Source organism: Elephas maximus, chromosome 18 (assembly GCF_024166365.1).
Source record: "Elephas maximus indicus isolate mEleMax1 chromosome 18, mEleMax1 primary haplotype, whole genome shotgun sequence".
Lineage (NCBI taxonomy): Eukaryota > Metazoa > Chordata > Mammalia > Proboscidea > Elephantidae > Elephas > Elephas maximus.
In genome coordinates this window covers 23,053,225-23,071,146 of record NC_064836.1, presented here as the reverse complement: position 1 = coordinate 23,071,146, position 17,922 = coordinate 23,053,225, and the positions used below count along the sequence as shown (strand labels likewise).

General features: G+C 40.8%; 1 protein-coding gene across 2 annotated transcripts in view; it reads left to right on the top strand.

The window, feature by feature from the left end:
- The window catches only part of KCNH1 (potassium voltage-gated channel subfamily H member 1), a 765,170-nt gene that overhangs the window by 92,814 nt on the left and 654,434 nt on the right, over positions 1-17,922 (top strand). For both annotated transcript variants that reach the window (XM_049858606.1, XM_049858609.1), the window contains exon 4: positions 11,971-12,099. In XM_049858606.1, the coding sequence (XP_049714563.1) occupies positions 11,971-12,099 (129 nt within the window). The remainder of the gene's footprint in view (positions 1-11,970; positions 12,100-17,922) is intronic.

The window sequence follows — 17,922 nt, the reverse complement described above, 5'->3', positions numbered from 1 at the left end:
ACAAGACCCTCAGGTCACACCACATACAAAAACTAACTCAAAATGGATCAAAGACCTAAATATAAAATCTAAAACAATAAAGATCATGGAAGAAAAAATGCGGACAATGCCCAGTCATAGCCCTGATACATGGCATAAATAGAATACAAAACATTACTAACAATGCACAAACCAGAAGAGAAACTAGATAGATAACTGGCAGCTAATAAAAATCAAACAGTTATGCTCATTAAAAGACTTTACCAAAAGAATAAAAGACAACGTACAGACTGGGAAAAATTTTTGGTTAAGACATATCCGATCTGGGTCTCATCTCTAAATTCTACAAGATACTGTAAAATCTCAACAACAAAAAGACAAATAACGCAATTATAAAATGGGTAAAGGATATGAACAGGCATTTCACCAAAGAAGACATTCACGTGGCTAACAGATACATGACAAATGCTTGTGGTCATTAGCCGTCAGAGAAATGAAAATCAAAGCTACAGTGAGATATCATGTCTCCCTAAGAAGGCTAGCGTTAATCCAAAAAACACAAAATAATAAATGTTGGAGAGGTTATGGAGAGACTGGAACACTTATACACTGCTGATGGGAATGTAAAGTGGTACAACGGCTTCAGAAATCGATTTGGCACTTCCTTAAAAAGCTAGAAATAGAGGTACCATACGGCCCAGCAATCTCACTCCTTGGAATATAACCTAGAGAAATAAGAGCCCTCGCTGAATAGATATATGCACAACCATGTTCATTGAAGCACTGTTTACAACAGCAAAAAGGTGGAAGCAACCAAGGTGCCCATCAATGTACAAATGGGTAAAGAAAGTATGGTATATTCACACAATGGAATACTACGCAACAATAAAGAACAAAGATGAATCCATGAAACATCTCATAACGTGGATGAATCTGGAAGGCATCATGCTGAGTGAAATTAGTCAGTTGCAAAAGGACAAATATTTTATGAGACCACTATTATAAAAACTCAGGAAAAGGTTTAAACACAGAAGAAAACATCCTTTGATGGTTACAAGGGTGGGGAGGGAGGGATAGGGAAATTTACTAACTAGATAGTAGACAAGAATTATCTTAGGTGAAGGGAAGATCAACACACAATTCAGATGAATTCAGCAAAACTGGACTAGTACAAAAGCTAAGAAGTTTTGTGAATAAACCAAACACTTTGAGGGACAGAGTAGCGGTGGGGGAGGGGGCCTGAGGATCATGGTTAGGGGAACATCTAGGTCAACTGGATAACAAAGTTTATTAAGAAGGTGTTCTGCATCTCACTTTGGTGAGTGGTGTCTGGGGTCTTAGAAGCTATCGACCGGCCATCTAAGATGCATCAATTGGTCTCAACCCACCTGGAGTGAAGGAAAATGAAGAACACCAAAGACATAAGGAAAATATGAGCCCAAGAGACAGAAAGGGCCACATAAACCAGAGGCTCCGTCAGCCTGAGACCAGAAGAACTAAATGGTACCTAGCTACCATCCATGACCACCCTGAAAGGGAACACATCAGAGAGTCCCTGATGGAGCAGGAGAAAAGTGGGGTACAGAACTCAAATTCTAGTAAAGAATTTAGTTTGACTGATATTGGAGGAACCCCGGAAGACATGGCCACTCGGCTCTCTGTTAACCCAGAACTAAAACCATTCCTTAAGCCAACTCTTCAGACAAAGGTTTGACTAGACTATAAGACATCAAATGATACTAATGAAGAGTGTGCTTCTTGGTTCAAGTAGATACAAGATACTAAATGGACCGCTCCTGTCCAGAGGTGAGATGAGAAGCCAGAAAGGGACAGGAGCTTGTTGAGTGGATATGGGAAATCTGGGGTGGAAAGGTGTGTACTGTCACCTTATAGAGAGAGCAACTAGGGTCACATAACAATGTGTATAAATTTTTGTATGAGGAACTAACTTGAGCTGTAAACTTTCACTTAAAGCACAATTAAAAAAAAAGAGAGAACCTGACCCTGCCTTTGAAGAGTTTACAGTCTAATTGTGACAAATTCAATAGGTTACCTGTTTCTGTCAAGTCAATTATCATATTTTATCCTATTTTTCTGATGGATTATCGTACTTATTCAGTTCAGGGAGCTGCTTATAGCTAATGTATGTATTTTATTTATTTTTATTGTACTTTAGATGAAAGTTTACAGAATAAACTAATTTCTCATTAAACAGTTAGTACACATATTGTTTTTATGACATTGATTAACAACCCCATGACATGCCAACACTCTTGCTTCTCAACCTTGGGTTCCCTATTACCAGCTTTCCTGTCCCCTCCTGCCTTCGAGTCCTTGTCCGTGGGTTGGTATGCCCCTTTAGTCTCGTTTTGTTTAATAGGCTTGTCTCATCTTTGGCTGAAGCGTGAACCTCGGGAATGAACACGTTACTGAGCCAAAAGGGTGTCCAGGGGCCATACTCTCGAAATTTCTCCAGTCTCTGTCAGGCCAGTAATTCTGGTTCTTTTTATGAGTTAGAATTTTGCTCTGCATTTTTCTCCAGCTCTGTCCAGGACCCTCTATTGTGATACCTGTCAGAGCAGTCAGAGGTGGTAGCTGGGCACCTGGTGGAGGCCGTGGTAGATGTGGTCCATTAATCCGTTGGACTAATCTTTCCCTGTGTCTTTAGTTTTCTTCATTCTTCCTTGCTCCAGAAGGGGTGAGACCAGTGGAATATCCTAGATGATCGCTCATAGGCTTTTTAGACCACAGACGCTACTCACCAAAATAGAATGTAGAACATTTTCTTTATTAACTATGTTATGCCAGTTGAGCTAGGTATTGCTGGAGACCATGGTCCCCATAGCCCTCAGCCCAGCAATTCCGTCCCATCCCTCAGGGAGTTTGGATGTATCTATAGAGCTTCCATGACCTTGCCTTGTACAAGTTGTGCTGGCTTCCCCAGTATTGTGTACTGTCTTACCCTTCACCAAAATTATCACTTATGTATTGTTTATTTAGTGTTTTTCCATCCCCACCCCTCCCCTCTCTCGTAACCGTTAAAGATTGTTTCTTTTTATGTGTAATCTTTTTCATGAGTTTTTATAGTAGTTGTCTCATATAATATTTGTCCTTTCATGAGCTAATGGATATTGATCCTTATGCATATATTTAAAAGTATTTTTCCTATTTTTGTACTTTTCCATTAAATTTTTTTTTAATTGTAGAGATTTTTTTGTCTTATGATATACAAGTAAAAAAATAAAAAAGGGTATATACACATCTATGTATCAATATTTTCCTTTATGGTTTCTGAGCTTTATATAATGCTTAGGAAGCTCTTTCCCTTTTTAAGTAATACAAATATTCTCCCATTTTTCCTTCTGCTACTTTCATAATTCAGTATTAGAATATATAGAATATTAAGCTATTTGTAATTTGTTTTAATAAATTATGTGAAAAATCAATCTAGCAATTCATTTTCCACATTGCTTATTCAGTTGTCCCAGCACAATTTATTAAAGAATCCAGCTTGTATTCTGATTTGAAATGGCCTGTTCTTCGTGTACTAAATTTCTACATATCTGTGGGTTTGTAACTTACTACAGCGAAACCTGTAAGAACCAGAATTTGATGGGACTGCCTTGTTATTCCAGGTCTTGAAAGTTTTCAACCTTTGACACAGTGCAGTCTTACAACTTTTCTTTCTCGTTTTAGTGGAAAATATTTGAGTTTTCTTTCTCTAACAGGTTTCCACCTTATACTTGTTCCAGGTTTTACAGTAGTTTTGTGAACTTCATTAGAATACTTACCCACTTGGTTTCCACTTCTTAAAACATGGATAATATTGTAGTACATAGCCTACCTCGTGGAACAAATGGGCATGGCCCATTTTAAGTGCTCGGTAAATAATATTTTTTCCATCATTGTTCTTTATTTTTGGGTTTATACTAGTAACTCTTCCCCCATCTTTAATATTTATTCATTTATATGTTATAGAGATATACATATAACAAAATATACAATATTTCATCAATTTCTACATGTATACTTCAGTGACATTGAATACATTCTTCAAGTTGTGTAACCATTCTAGTTATCTTTTTCCAAATTATCCCACCATGGTTAACATACATTTGGTGCATTCTTAGCAAAACCCCTGACTTCATTGTTTCACATAAGTGATATCATACGGTATTCACCCTTTTGTGTCTGATGTGTTTCTCTCAGCATAGTGTCCTCTAAGTTCATCCATGTTGTGGCATGCATCAGGACTTTACTTTTCTTTATGGTTGAGTAGTATTCCACTGTACGTATATAACTTCATTTTGTTATCCATTCATCAGTTGATGGACATTTTGGTTGTTTCCACTTTTTTTACTTTTGTGAATAGTGCTGCAGTGAGCACTGGAGTTTGCAAGGTTGTATTCAGGTATTTTGGGAATATGCCTAAGAGTGGAATTGCCAGTGAATCTTAATTGTGTAGCAGTCCTTGACATTATTTTTCCTTTCAAAAATTTCTTGGCCATTCTTACACCTTTATTTTTCTTTTGGAATTTAATTTCAGTTTATCGAGTTCCAAGGAGGAAAAAAAAAATAATAATTGAGATTCTGATTGAAATTGTGTTAAGTTATGTGTATTAAAAATTTGACGTCTTTGCAAAATTGAACCTTCTCATCTATAGTGTAACTCCCTTTAGTTATTTAGGCATTGCCTTATGTCCTTCCATAAAATTTTAATTACACTGGGTCTTAGGCATTGATTTTTCTAGCTTCCCCTTATTATGGAGGAGACTGACCTTTTTCTCTCTGTCTTAGTCATCTAGTGCTGCTGTAACAGAAATACCACAAGTGGATGGCTTTAACAAAGAGAAGTTTATTCTTTCACAGTCCAGTAGGCTAGAAGTACAAATTCAGGGTACCAGCTCCAGGGGAAGGCTTTCTCTCTCTGTCGGCTCTGTAGGAAGGTCCTTGTCATCAATCTTCCCTTGGTCTGGGAGCATCTCAGCTCCCGGAGCCTCAAGTCCAAAGGACACACTGCTCCCAGTGCTCCTTGGTGGTATGAGGTCCCCCAATTCTCTGCTTGCTTCTATTTCCTTTTAACTCTTGTTAGGTAAAAGGTGGTGCAGGCCATACCCCAGGGAAACTCCCTTTACGTTGGATCAGGAATGTGACCTTAGTAAGGGTGTTACAATCCCACCCTAATCCTCTTTAACATAAAATTGCAATCACAAAATAGAGGACAACCACATGATGCTGAGAATTATGGCCCAGCCAAATTGATAAACACTGTTTTGGGGGGACATATTTGAGTTCATGACACCCTTGGCACAGGTAGAGGCAGCTTCACAGTTTCATTAAACTGCTTGAGATATACTCTCTTTCTAAATCATCAAAGTAGCATTGTGAGGTGAGATTCATCATTTCAATCTTACAAGTGAGGAATTTAAGTTAAAGGAAGGAAGAAAGAAGGGAAAGTAGTAGTTTTAAAACACTTGTATATCAGACACATATATTTTTACTCAATCTAAAGTAGGTTTGTTATGAATGGACAAACAAACTGTGGGACATACACACGATGGACTATAATGCAACAATAAAGAACAACGATGAATCTGTGAAGCATTTCATAACATGAATGAATTTGGAGGGCATTATGCTGAGTGAAATAAGTCAGTCACAAAAAGGACAAATATAGTATGAGACCACGACTGTTAAAACTCATGAAAAGATTTACATACAAAAAGAAACAGTATTTGATGGTTATAAGGGAGGGAAGGGATGGGGGATGGAAAAACACTTAATAGACAATAGATAAGTGGTAACTTTGGTGAAGGGTAAAACAGCACACAATACTGGGGAACCCAGCACAACCTGTACAAGCCAAGGCCATGGTAGCTCCATAGACACATCCAAACTCCCTGGAGGATGGAATTGCTGGGCTTAGGACTATGGGGACCATGGTCTCAAGGAACATCTAACTCAATTGACATAGTTCATAAAGAAAGTGTTCTACATTCTACTTTGGTGAGCAGTGTCTGAAGTCTTAAAAGCCTATGAGTGGCCATCTAGGATACTCCAATGGTCTCACCCCTTTGGGAGCAAAGAAGAATGAAGAAAACTAAAGACACAAGGAAAGATTAGTCCAAAGGAATAATGGACCACATCTACCATGGCCTCCGCCAGACTGAGTCTAATACAACCAGGTGGTGACCGGCTACCACCACTGACTGCTCTGACAGGGATCACAGTAGGGGGCCCCAGACAGAGCTGGAGAAAAATGTAAAACAAAATTCTAACTGAAAAAGAAAGACCAAACTTACTGGCCTCACAGAGACTGGAGAAACTCTGAGAGTATGGCTCCCAGACATCCTTTCAGCTCAGTAATGAAGTCACTCCTGAGGTTCATCCCTCAGCCAAAGATTGAACAAGCCCATGGAATAAAACAAGACGAAAGGGCCACACCAGCCCTGGGCCAGGGACTGGAAGCCAGGAGGGAACTGGAAAGCTGGTAATGGGGAGCCCAGGGTTGAGAAGGGAGAGATTGACATGTTGTGGGGTTGGTAACCAATGTCATAAAACAGTGTGTGTACTAACAGTTTTATGAGAAACTAGTTTGTTTTGTAAACCTTCATCTAAAGTACAATAAAAAACAAAAGTAGGTCTGTTAAACTCTTTTTACAAATGGGGAAACTTGAGATTGAGAGAAGTTAAAGTGATGTGACCAAGGCATGTAATAAACAGAGAGAGAGGACTTAAATCCAAGGGGAGTGGGATTCCAAATCTGTTGTTCTAATGGCCAGTGTTCATCACTGCTTCTTGCTGCTCTCTTATCCTTTCTGCACTTGTCATTTATCACAGTAAAGACGACTTCAGACCAACCAGTCTGTTTCCTGGGGGCAGGCTACCCACCATTCCTTAGTCTAGCTTCTGCAAGTACCAAAATGGTCCAGCATCAAGCTACTCTTCCCAACAGCCAATGCACAGTGGCTTCATTGATTCTGTTGCTGTTGAATGTGGTCTAGATGCCCAGCTGACTGGATATAAAGAGGTCCGTGATGAGGCCTAGGTTAGTACAAAGACTGATGGAGGTAAAAGATTTGCTCATACCCCTGAGACTTGCTGTTTCATCACCTGGCTCTAAGGGCTGAGGAACTCCAAAGCCAGGTTAGGTTGTCAGGTTCATTACTACACAATTCAAGGAAGCAACATAAGTGATGAGAATCACAGAATGACCAGAGAAGGCGGTTGACCTGGAGCTGCCCTCCCCTTGGGCATCCTGGCCTGGAAAGAGTCTCTCTCCAGCAGCAGCCTTGGCCATCAAGCAGGTTGTCAGGTGCTATGTTTTTCCTCGGTTCGTGCATTGATCTTGCTGTAATAGAGGGTTTATTATTGACCCTTTGTCCTTTTCACAGAAATATAGCTTCAGATACTTGTTTTTCTCCATTCTTCCATGGTAGCTACTTGAATGGGGAGACAGAATTTTAACTCCTTTTTCCTGATTGTGTGTGTGTGTGTGTGTGTGTGTGTGAATATTCCTACATTCATTGCCCTCCTTGTATCTTGATGGAATGGACCCTGCGGCAGAATTTGGGCTTTGAGAGAGACCCCTGGAGGCCATTTTGCTCAACCTCTGCCTCAAGGCAGATGAATTGTGAACACAGTCAAAGGGTTCCTAAGGAGCCCTGGGGACTTCCAGAGGGGCAGCCTGGAGGCATTTCACCTTCAACTGAAGCAACTCTTTGATATACTGGAGACTCTGAGTAATATTTCATTAGATAAAAATGCTTTGTTTTTATAAGAGGAAAAGGTTGAAATCACTGCTTATTGTCATCTAGGAAGGACTCATTCTCTTCTGGAAGATTTTCAGAAATGAACATTTAATCCCACTCTACTTGTTTTCTCAGATTGTTTGGGTAGTGTCATGGATGGAATTGTGCCCCCCCTCCAAATATGTGTCAACTTGGTTAGGCCATGATTCCCGGTATTGTGTGGTTGTCCTCCATTTTGTGATTGTAATTTTATGTTAAAAAGGATTAGGGTGGGATTGTAACACCCTTACCCAGGTCACATCCCTGATCCAATGTAAAAAGAGTTTCCCTGGGGTGTGGCCTGCACCACTTTTCATCTCTCATGGGATAAAAAGGAAAGGGAGGTGAAAAGAGAGGGGGGACCACATACCACCAAGAAAACAGTGCCGAACAGAGCGTGTCGTTTGGAACCGGGGTCCCTGAGTAAAGAAGCTCCTAGTCTGGGGGAAGATTGAGAAGAAGGCTGGCAGAGAGAGAAACTCTTCCCCTGGATCTGATGCCCTGAATTTGGACTTTTAGCCTACCTTGCTTCTCTTTGTTAAAGCCATCCACTTGCGGTATTTCTCTTACAGCAGCACTAGATGCCTAAGACAAAACCAAAAACCAAACCTGTTGCCAATGAGTCGATTCCGACTCATAGAGATCCTATAGGACAGAGTAGAACTGCCCCATATAGTTTCCAAAGAGCGCCAAGTGGATTTGAACTGCCGGCCTTTTTGGTCAGCAGCCATAGCTCTTAACAACGATGCTACCAGGGTTTCTGACGACTAAGACAGATAATTTGGGAGGGAACAGGTAAAAGTGAAGACACTGGAAGTAGTATTTATTATTTTTGAAACTCATCAAGCATTCCTGGAGCACCCACCTAAGACTGTCATGTTGCACAACTCCACCACGGTACCCCGGAGTTGAGCAACGCAATCATCTCACGTGTCCCTGTGCATAACACTACATTAGATGCCATTGGTGTAGGGGATCAGCAGGTAAGACAGAGAGTAGATCACATCTCCTGCCTATTTAAATTACGACCTGTTTAAAGAAACGGTCCTCAATTGTTGAAGTTTGAAAGGGCCAATACATAGCACTACTCTCGCCCCCCACCCCCGCCCTGTTCAGAACCAATTGAGAGAGACATAGGAATCAGGCAAATAGAGGTTAGAGTATTACCTTTATCACTAATGAATCTGACGCTAGAGAATGTAGTCTATGTCTGTGAACAAATGAGTTTCCAAAAGGGAACTGTTGAGCCGGACAGATTTACCCACTTGTCACGGGTAGCTCTAGAGAACTGCAGGCTTCTCCTCACACCAGGCAACCCTCCTGCCCTTTGCCTGTTCCCCTAACAGTCATGTCATGAGGGAACAGAACAGGTTGCAGACTAATCTCTAGGAAAACGGAGGAGGAGAAGGGACCAAGCTACACATATCTAGTTCCTGTCCCACAAATTACCACTTCAGGGGAAAAGCCCAGGCTGTTACGTTGAACGATGTCCTCCACAGGGAAATGCCAGGTAAGGGGAAATATAGTTTTTTATCTGAACAAGTTCCCACGATCAACTCAAGATGGACTCTAAGGCAATACATACTGACTGTGTGAATTTTTGGTACAAGATACACATATAGATACTGAAGTGAAGTGACCAGAGCAAAAAAAAAAAAAAAAATGTGTTTAATCAGAGAACATTTCTTAAAGGAAGTGATGGGAACAGTTTGGTAGAGAGCAGCACATAGCTTTAAACAGATTGATCTGTTGAAGTGGGGAAGGTTCACGATGAGTTTGAACTGAGGAAAAATGAAAAATATGACTAATATAGTGGCTGTCACAGCCTGGAAGATGTGGGTTAGCTTCATCAACGCCAGTAGTCATAAATGGAATATAAAGATTAGATGGCACGGTCTCAACTGGTACAAATTTGCAGGCATTGGGCCCTTCTGATCCAGTGCCGTTGCTGGCCTTGAGGCTGCAGCTGTGAAAGAGAAGGTCCTGGGAGTCTTAGGAAGATGAGGCTCCTGGTGTTGGACAGGTTCCTCTATCTTACTTATTACTAGATTGATAAATTAGGAGTGTTTCCTCGTTTACCTTTGTGGGGGGGAACTGCTTAAAGTTTTCTTTAGAGCAAAACAAAACAAAAGTTTTTTTGATTTGTTTGCTTTTTGCCTGACCAGCTGTGGGTATATAGGGTTGATTACTACGATGCTTTCTTCTGAATTTTATGTTGCTTTATTGAAAAATGGTTTAAAATTCTGCAAATTCTGAGGAGGTGACTAGGAGGAATAGTAACACTAACCTTTCGAAAACAAAGGATGGCATGATATTCATAGAAGTTTGGGATCAGGGGTACCATAGCACCACTCTCATGTCCTTCTCCCTTAGCTTGTGCTTAAGACAACGAAGAGGTTAGCTTAGGAGATATTTTGTGTTGCAGTGGTGCCTGGCTCTGCAGTAGCCAGAATTCTGCTCCTCTTGATTTCCAGAACTAGTAGAGAGATGAAAATGACATGTTTTTGATTTTCAAATGCTATGTGTGATTTTTGTATAGCAGATTTTTTTTCAAAGTACATTTTTCTTATGCTGACATTTTAATCAGTTTGTCTTCTCTGAGCACTTAGAAACTGGCAGCTGAAAAGTGTGCAGAAGGAAAATGGACTGAGGATTAAATTTAATTGTGGATGAATATGTAGATAATAAATATTTAAGGAGAATATTTCCATTTGATCTGTTTACTACCTGTTAGACTGTACATTTTTGGGTGGTGAAATATGTGAATAAGTGGTATAGACAAATCTGTAAACTAGTTATTTTCAAGTTAGGTTGGCTAATCCTACTGTTAATCAAAGATGTTTATCTGTGTTGTATAGTGTAGGGTTTGATGTGATTGCATTTCCACCTCAAAAATTTAGGGAGTTATCTGCTCGATATCTCATAAAACAAAGTAATACATATAAAATACTGAATACATAGGAAGCTTCTCTAGTACTTGCATCATGGGGAAATATTTACTGTATTTTAATTTTAAAATGGTTATAAAATAGTATGTAAAGTAGTATTCCAGTTTTGCAAAATTCAACAAATAGTTATTAAGTTCTTCTTATATGCCAGATGCTGTTTTAGGAATTGGGGGTACAAGGACTAGGTAGGAAAGAGCGCATCATTGCTTTGTGTCTCAGTCAGTGTTGTACATGGAAGAGATGTGATGGCTTCTATGGATAGAAAATGTTTATTTCCCCTAATTATGTTTTAGAGGTCAGAGATTGACTTTGTGCAGGTATTTGGGCACAGTACCTGACTGGGTGGCCCTGCTCTGAGCAGTCAGCCTTCTCCTGTGGACCATGGCAGTGCTTAGCAAGAGTTCCTGTAACCTGCACTGTAGGTCAGGAACAAGGATTGGAAGTTGAAACACATTTGTTGGGCTTCCTGAGGCTCTGATATGATCATCGTCCAAACCCACCTGGAAACCCTTTTTGAGGAGCGTTTGCTCGGAGAGTCATCTTAGTATCATTTCTGTACCATTTTCAGCTGCCAGTTTCTGTGTGCTCAGAGAAGACAAACTGATTGTAATGTCACCCTAAGAAAAATATTCTTTGAAAGTAAAATCCGTTGTACAAAAATCACACGTAGTGATCTTTTTCTTTCCCCAGTATCTTGTCATTTGGGTCTTTTTGGATCTTTTGGGTTTTTATTTTGAGGAGAGAGACTTAGAAATGTAGGTTCTGGCCCATGCTTGATTGAGAATGTGAGTGAAATTGTTGGACCCCCAAACTGGACTTTGACACTGGGACTCTTTAGCAATGGATGGAATTTGAAATTAGAGTTTGCATGGTCTGCTGGCCATGGTTGGCAGTGCCCTTTTTGACACCTACTATTTATTTGCCCTATGTGGTCCAAGGTAAGCCTTTAGGTCTTTCAAGTTTTTCTGAAGGATCAGAACGGATTTTCAACCACCCTCTAATAGTTTTACAAGGGTTAAGAGATCTGCACTTACACTTATTTAAACAGAAGAAAACTCCCACAAAGTAGTTACTGCAAAAGGTTTTATTCTGGCAAGAAAAGAAATTAATAGTGTAATACCCTGGCACTTGAAGGAATGAGACCATTTAAAAAATGAATTAATGTTTGTACCTATTCATTCCCAAGTCTTTGCCTCCTTAGCCTCTCAAAGGAGAATACAAGTTACTGACCAAGCTTTTGCTATTCCTTTCAGGGACTCCTGTGTGGTTCTTTGTGAAAATTGCTCCAATTCGAAACGAACAGGATAAAGTGGTTTTATTTCTTTGCACTTTCAGTGACATAACAGCTTTCAAGCAGCCAATTGAGGATGATTCATGTAAAGGTTTGTAATTCTGATTTATACAAATGCACTTATGCCTTTTTACCTTTAGTGTGGTTCTCATTACAGAGAATTTGAGGTTGCCAAGGCAATCTCTGCACAAAGATCACAATTTAAACTTTAATTGATGTTGGGTAAAGTGTTATGCCATTCTGGAATGTATTGCGGGAGGGAAAGGGGATGAAAAAGGATTTGTTACAGGAAAGCATTTGAATCAATTTCCTATCTTTTTCGATTAACTCTTTCTGATAAAGGTTAGGTAGGAGGAGGTAACTGGGCAACTCTAGTATGATCAGAATCTTTTCATGTTTTCACATGACAGATGTCAGTCACCCTGATGGGGCAGTCTATGGTTACATTCTCACATTCGTTTATATGTAAGCTTCTTTAGATTTGACTGAGTTCTAGCATTTCAAGATAGGTAAAATAGATATTAGTACATCTCTACCACTATGGCTGATTGAGTTAAGTCTGTGGCCAGCTAATTCATTTGAAAAATGGTACCAATGAGGCCAAGGTCTTGAATAACATTTCTATGTTGGCCATTTAATCAGCTCTGTGGCCACAGAATTTAGTGCTCACCTCAGCCATATCACATGCATTTATTGTTTGAATAGCACTGGGGACCTAGGAAAGGAGATGACTCAGGATTTCTGTGAGAGCTATACCCCTGATGAGGTCCAGCTCATCATGGTATACAAAGGATGGCATGGTATTCATAGAAGTTTGGGATCAGGGGTATCATAGCACTACTCTCATGTTCTTCTTCCTTAGCTTGTGCTCAAGATAACCAATAGATTAGTTTAGGAGATATTTTCTGTTGCAGTGCTGCCTGGCTCTGCAGTAGCCAGAATTCTGCTTCTCTTGATTTCCAGAAGTAGTAGAAAGATGAGAATTGAATTCAAGGGAGGGTCAAACTGAGGCATATTATTATTAATATGATAAAAGTTTGATTGTTCAATGGGCATCCCAGAAGGGAGTAAAAAGCATCATGTGGATGCTCTGTCAGGAGCTGTGCCTTCTAAAGGTGTTTAAAGCCCCTAGCATATTTTGTTGTTGTTGTTAGTTACTGTGGGGTCAACCCTGGCTCATAGTGACCTTATGCATAACAGAATGAAATGTTGCCCTGTCTTATGTCATCCTCACAATCATTGGTATGTTTGAGCCCACCATATCAGTCCATCTCCTTGACCATCTACTTTGCCAAGCATGATGTCCTTTTCCAGGGACTGTTCCCTTCTGATAACATGTCCAAAGTAAGTGAGATGAAGTCTCGCCAACCTTGCTTCTAAAGTGCATTTTGGCTGTACTTCTTCCAAGACAGATTTGCTTGTTCTTCTGGTCAAACCAAACCAAACCCGTTGTCACTGAGTCGATTCCAACTCATAGCGACCCTATAGGACAGAGTAGAAATGCCTCATACGGTTTCCAAGGAGCACCTGGTGGATTTGAACTGCCGGCCTTTTGGTAAGCAGTCATAGCTCTTAACCACTATACCACCAGGGTTTCCATTCTTCTGGCAGTCCATGGCATACTCACTATTCTTTGCTAACACCACAATTCAGGTGCATCAGTTCTTCACTGGTCTTCCTTTTTCATTGTCCAGCTTTCGCATGTATATGAAACAATGGAGAAGGCCTTGAGTTGAGTCAGGCTCACATTAGTCATCAAAGTGACATCTTTTTAAGATTTTAAAGAGCACATCCGGACACTAAAGTTTATGAGGTTCAGAGCCCAGTTCTGTGCATACTAGTGTGCCCTAATATTTTTTAATCATCTGAAAATTCAATAAATCAATTTCAGCCTTCCTTTTGGTTTCAAGGCTACAAGAGACTCAGTCTCTCAGCCAGTGTCTCAGCCTCCTCAAGCCTCCCTTTCCTGTGAAGATTTGTAATTGCCTGATTTCTGCTTTCTGATTTGAAGATTGCTTCTGGCAATAGGTACTACATGCTGGTGGACTCATTCATGATTAAATGTCATGTTACTATTAGAATGGCCGTCTACCTTTTTTTAACCTAACAAACTCATAAATACTATTTTAAATGCAGATACTTTGACATTTGTTTTTACAAGTTTTTTTCTTAAAAATTTAAAATATTTGATTTTGTTTAATCAGAATGCTTTCTTTTCATCACTATTATAACATTTTTAGGTGCCATGCAGGTACTGTTTAGCAGGGAAGGCACACCCAGCAGAGAATGCTCCTCACCTGCCTCCTAGGGGTCTGCATGTGATTCTCATGAAACATGAAAGAAGAGAGAAATCAGCATGATGTAGTGAGACTCGCTTAGGCTTAATTTCCAGGAATAAAATGCCTGACTTCATTTAACCTGCCTCAATGATTCATTTCCTTGCTGGTAAGAGTTTTGGTGAAGGTAGAGTAAAGAGAACATAGTGAGCTGTGTGCAAAATGTTAGCTCTCAATATAGGAATGTTGCTAGTGGATCAAGCTCCACGCTGCCTCAGAGACATGGCTTTATTAGCCTGTGCTTTTCCAATGCCATGGTGGATGTGTTCAGAATTTCCCACTTGTCATGTCACTGTGCCCTGGCCTACATTGATTTGGTGGTATGCTTAGGACAAGGTCAAATTTTATATTAGTCAGTTTGTGATGGAAGAACATAATTGTCCAGGCTTTGTTAGTTGTAAGTCTGTAAACTGCAGTTCTGGCTACAAGGACCAAATCTAGATGGAAAATACACTGCTGTGTGGCTCCTGGCTTGACATTTCTTATTTGATGTGCTCTCAGTGCTTTGCTCCCCACAGACCCGGCTGAGTGGTTAGCGTGCACCTCAATCAGCATTGAGAGCATTAAGAGGCTTGCTGACTCAGGCGTGTTTAGCATTCACTTTTGAGATGGAATGGAAGGGTAGATAATCCAACCGAAAAAGCCAAAACCCATTGTTGTCAAGTTGATTCCAATTCATAGTGACCCTATAGGACAGAGTAGAACTGCCCCATAGAGTTTACAAGGCGCTAAATCTTTACAGAAGCAGACTGCCACATCATTCTCCTGTGGCGTGGTTGGTGGGTTCGAACTGCCAACATTTTGGTTAGCCTCCAAGCACTTCACCACCACACCACCAGGGCTCTTTGGATAGTCCAAGACCCCAAGACATCCGCCGTTAATTGCTCTTTGGCATGAGAGCATGGGATGTTTTCCTACCATCAGATTAGTCTTTTAAGTCAATTATGCTCAGATTGTCTTTAAAATTATTTTGTTTTCTCTGATCAGGTATTGACTAACTTTGGGGCTTGGGATTGGGATGGGGTGCATCCTAATAGTGTTGAGAGAAGCCAGTTTGGGCCTGACATTTTCCCACAAAGAGCCCACAAAGGGATAATGGATAGTAGGCTATTTTAGCATGTGACACAGAGTAACCCCCTTTCCCCCCAGAGCTCCAGGCACAAGTGAGGGCCCTGAATGCTCCCTGAACCTCTGCTTTTGCTTATTATACCTTTTCTAACAAGCGTTTTTGGGAATTATCCAGGCCACTGACTTTACCTTACCCTCTCCACCTTTTAACTAATTCCATTGCCTAACAAATAGTGCCCACAGATGGCATGAAGCAAGAAATGAAAATTGAGCTAGACTTGCTATCTGGCAACTGTGTACCCAAACATAGCAACGATTGTGAGGATGGTACAGGAATGGACAATGTTTCATTCTGTTGTACATAAGGTCGCTCTGAGTCAGAGCCAACTCAATGGCACCTAACAACAACAACAGCAACAACAGCAGCTCTGGTGTGTGTGCACGTGTATTTATTTAGAGGCTGGATGAGAGTGTAGGTGGGAGTTCTTGGCTAAAATGAGAATCTGTGATGACCCAGGGATGCCATTTGTTCCTTATCTCTTGCTTTTCTGTTATTACGGATAATTGGGAGTGGGCTGCTGGTTATTTTTCTCTGTCCCATTCTCTCTTCTGAGCCAGGAAGCTTGGAAAAGTTGGTAGAGAAGAATTACGCTTTAAGGCTCAGAGCCTTCTCTCTAAATTCTTCACCAAAGGATGAGTCACTTCTCTCATTTTTTTCTTATCCAAATAATATCATGTTAAAGGACCAAATTAATTTTTAAAGATCTGTGTATTTACTTCTAAGTTCAGAGTTAAACTTAGCCAAATGCAGACAACAAAAGGAATGCAATACTCTAGAGAAGGCTTTTGAGGGCCAAAGAATTAGACTACTCAGGAATGCGGGCTCTGGCAAAGTGTTTTAACTGACAGCCCTTCTGCATGTGTCTTCATTCGAGTTATTTATGATGCATTCTCTGGAAAGAGACAGAGCAGGGGATACAGTTCACAGCCCTTTCCTTTCTTCTCCAAGTATTAACATTTTATCTCTATGCCTTAGGGTGATGGAACGGTGATAATTTAGTAACTACTGTTTGAAGAAGCCATCTTAGATACTGGGCTATTTGTACATTGTCAAGGAAAAGATCTTGGGAGGAAGATTTGAGGACGCTTAGGCAGAGAACCTCTGACTTCCCATGCTGGCCCCCTGTGTCCGGTGTTCTCTGCTGGGTGTTGGGCTATGGCCTGTGATCATTAAGGTTGTGTGTCAACTTGGCTGGGCCATGATTCTCAGTGGTTTGGCAGTTACGATATAGTTTGGCAGTCGTGTAATGATATAATCCTCCATGATGAGATCTGATAAAAGGTAATCACTTCCATGATGAGACTGCTATGAGTAGCCAATCAGTTGAAAGGGAGTTTCCTCCGAGGTGTGGCCTGCCTCCAACACAAGTGGACTTTCTGACAAAGCTTGCTGGTTTTTGCTCTGCTCTGGATCCTGCATTCAGCTCATTAGCACCTGACCTTCAGTTTTTGGGACTTGGGCCGGCAGCCTGCTGTCTTACCTGCTGATCTTGGATTTGTCAGCCGTCCAAGCTGTGAGCCAGCAGCCTGCTGTTTGGCCTGTGGATCTTGGGTTTATCTGCCCCTGCAGCTACTTGAGTGAGGAGAAGCCCCCAGCCTGATGTCTGACATCTGACCCATGGGCTTGGAATTTGCAAGCCACTACAACTGTGTGAGGCATTTCTTTGAGATAAACCTCTCTCTCTCTCTATATATATATACATACACACTTCATTGGTTTTGCTTCTCTAGAGAACCCAGCCTAAGAGAGGCCCCAACTCTGCCAAGAGAACCTGTGATTCCACATCTCACAACAAGACTGGCCACACAGTCTCTCCACTAGGGGAAGATATTGTACAAGAATCTGCTGTGGCCTCTACTCAAAGTGACTTGGCATATGCTTCCAGGGAGGGGACTTGTAGATCTGTCTTTATCTGGTATCACTGGAATTTCCATTGGAGGAGCTGATATTTGAGTTCATTCCAGAACCATCTCTTCTGGCCTAGAGAGGATGAAGGGCTCTGTGGGCTAAAGCAGCCTATTGGGGCTCATCCAAGTTGAAATCCAGTAGCCATTGTGGAGTTCAAGAAGGGGAAAGCAGTTGTCCTTAATGAGAATGGAGAAAAAAACCCACTAATTACTTTTTAGCTGATTTCTAGATTGCACATTGTAGTTGTCTACTGTGTTCCCCTCCTTCCGTTCTTTCATTTTTGCTCTTCCCCTTCTCCTCCTGCCCATTCATCTCATTTTTCCTGATGATGTGATGCTTTCGATCTTCTCATGGCACCCAAAACCTTGCCTATGCTTACGTCTCTGGTGAAGTCTGTGACACAGATGGCAGATTTCTAGGAGGAGAGTTTCTTCATTTAAGCTCAATTCGGTATTGAACTTCCAAATGGGATATACATAATTGCAGGGGTGGGTACAGAAATGCTTGGCACAGAGGTAGGCATAGAAATACTCCTAAAACT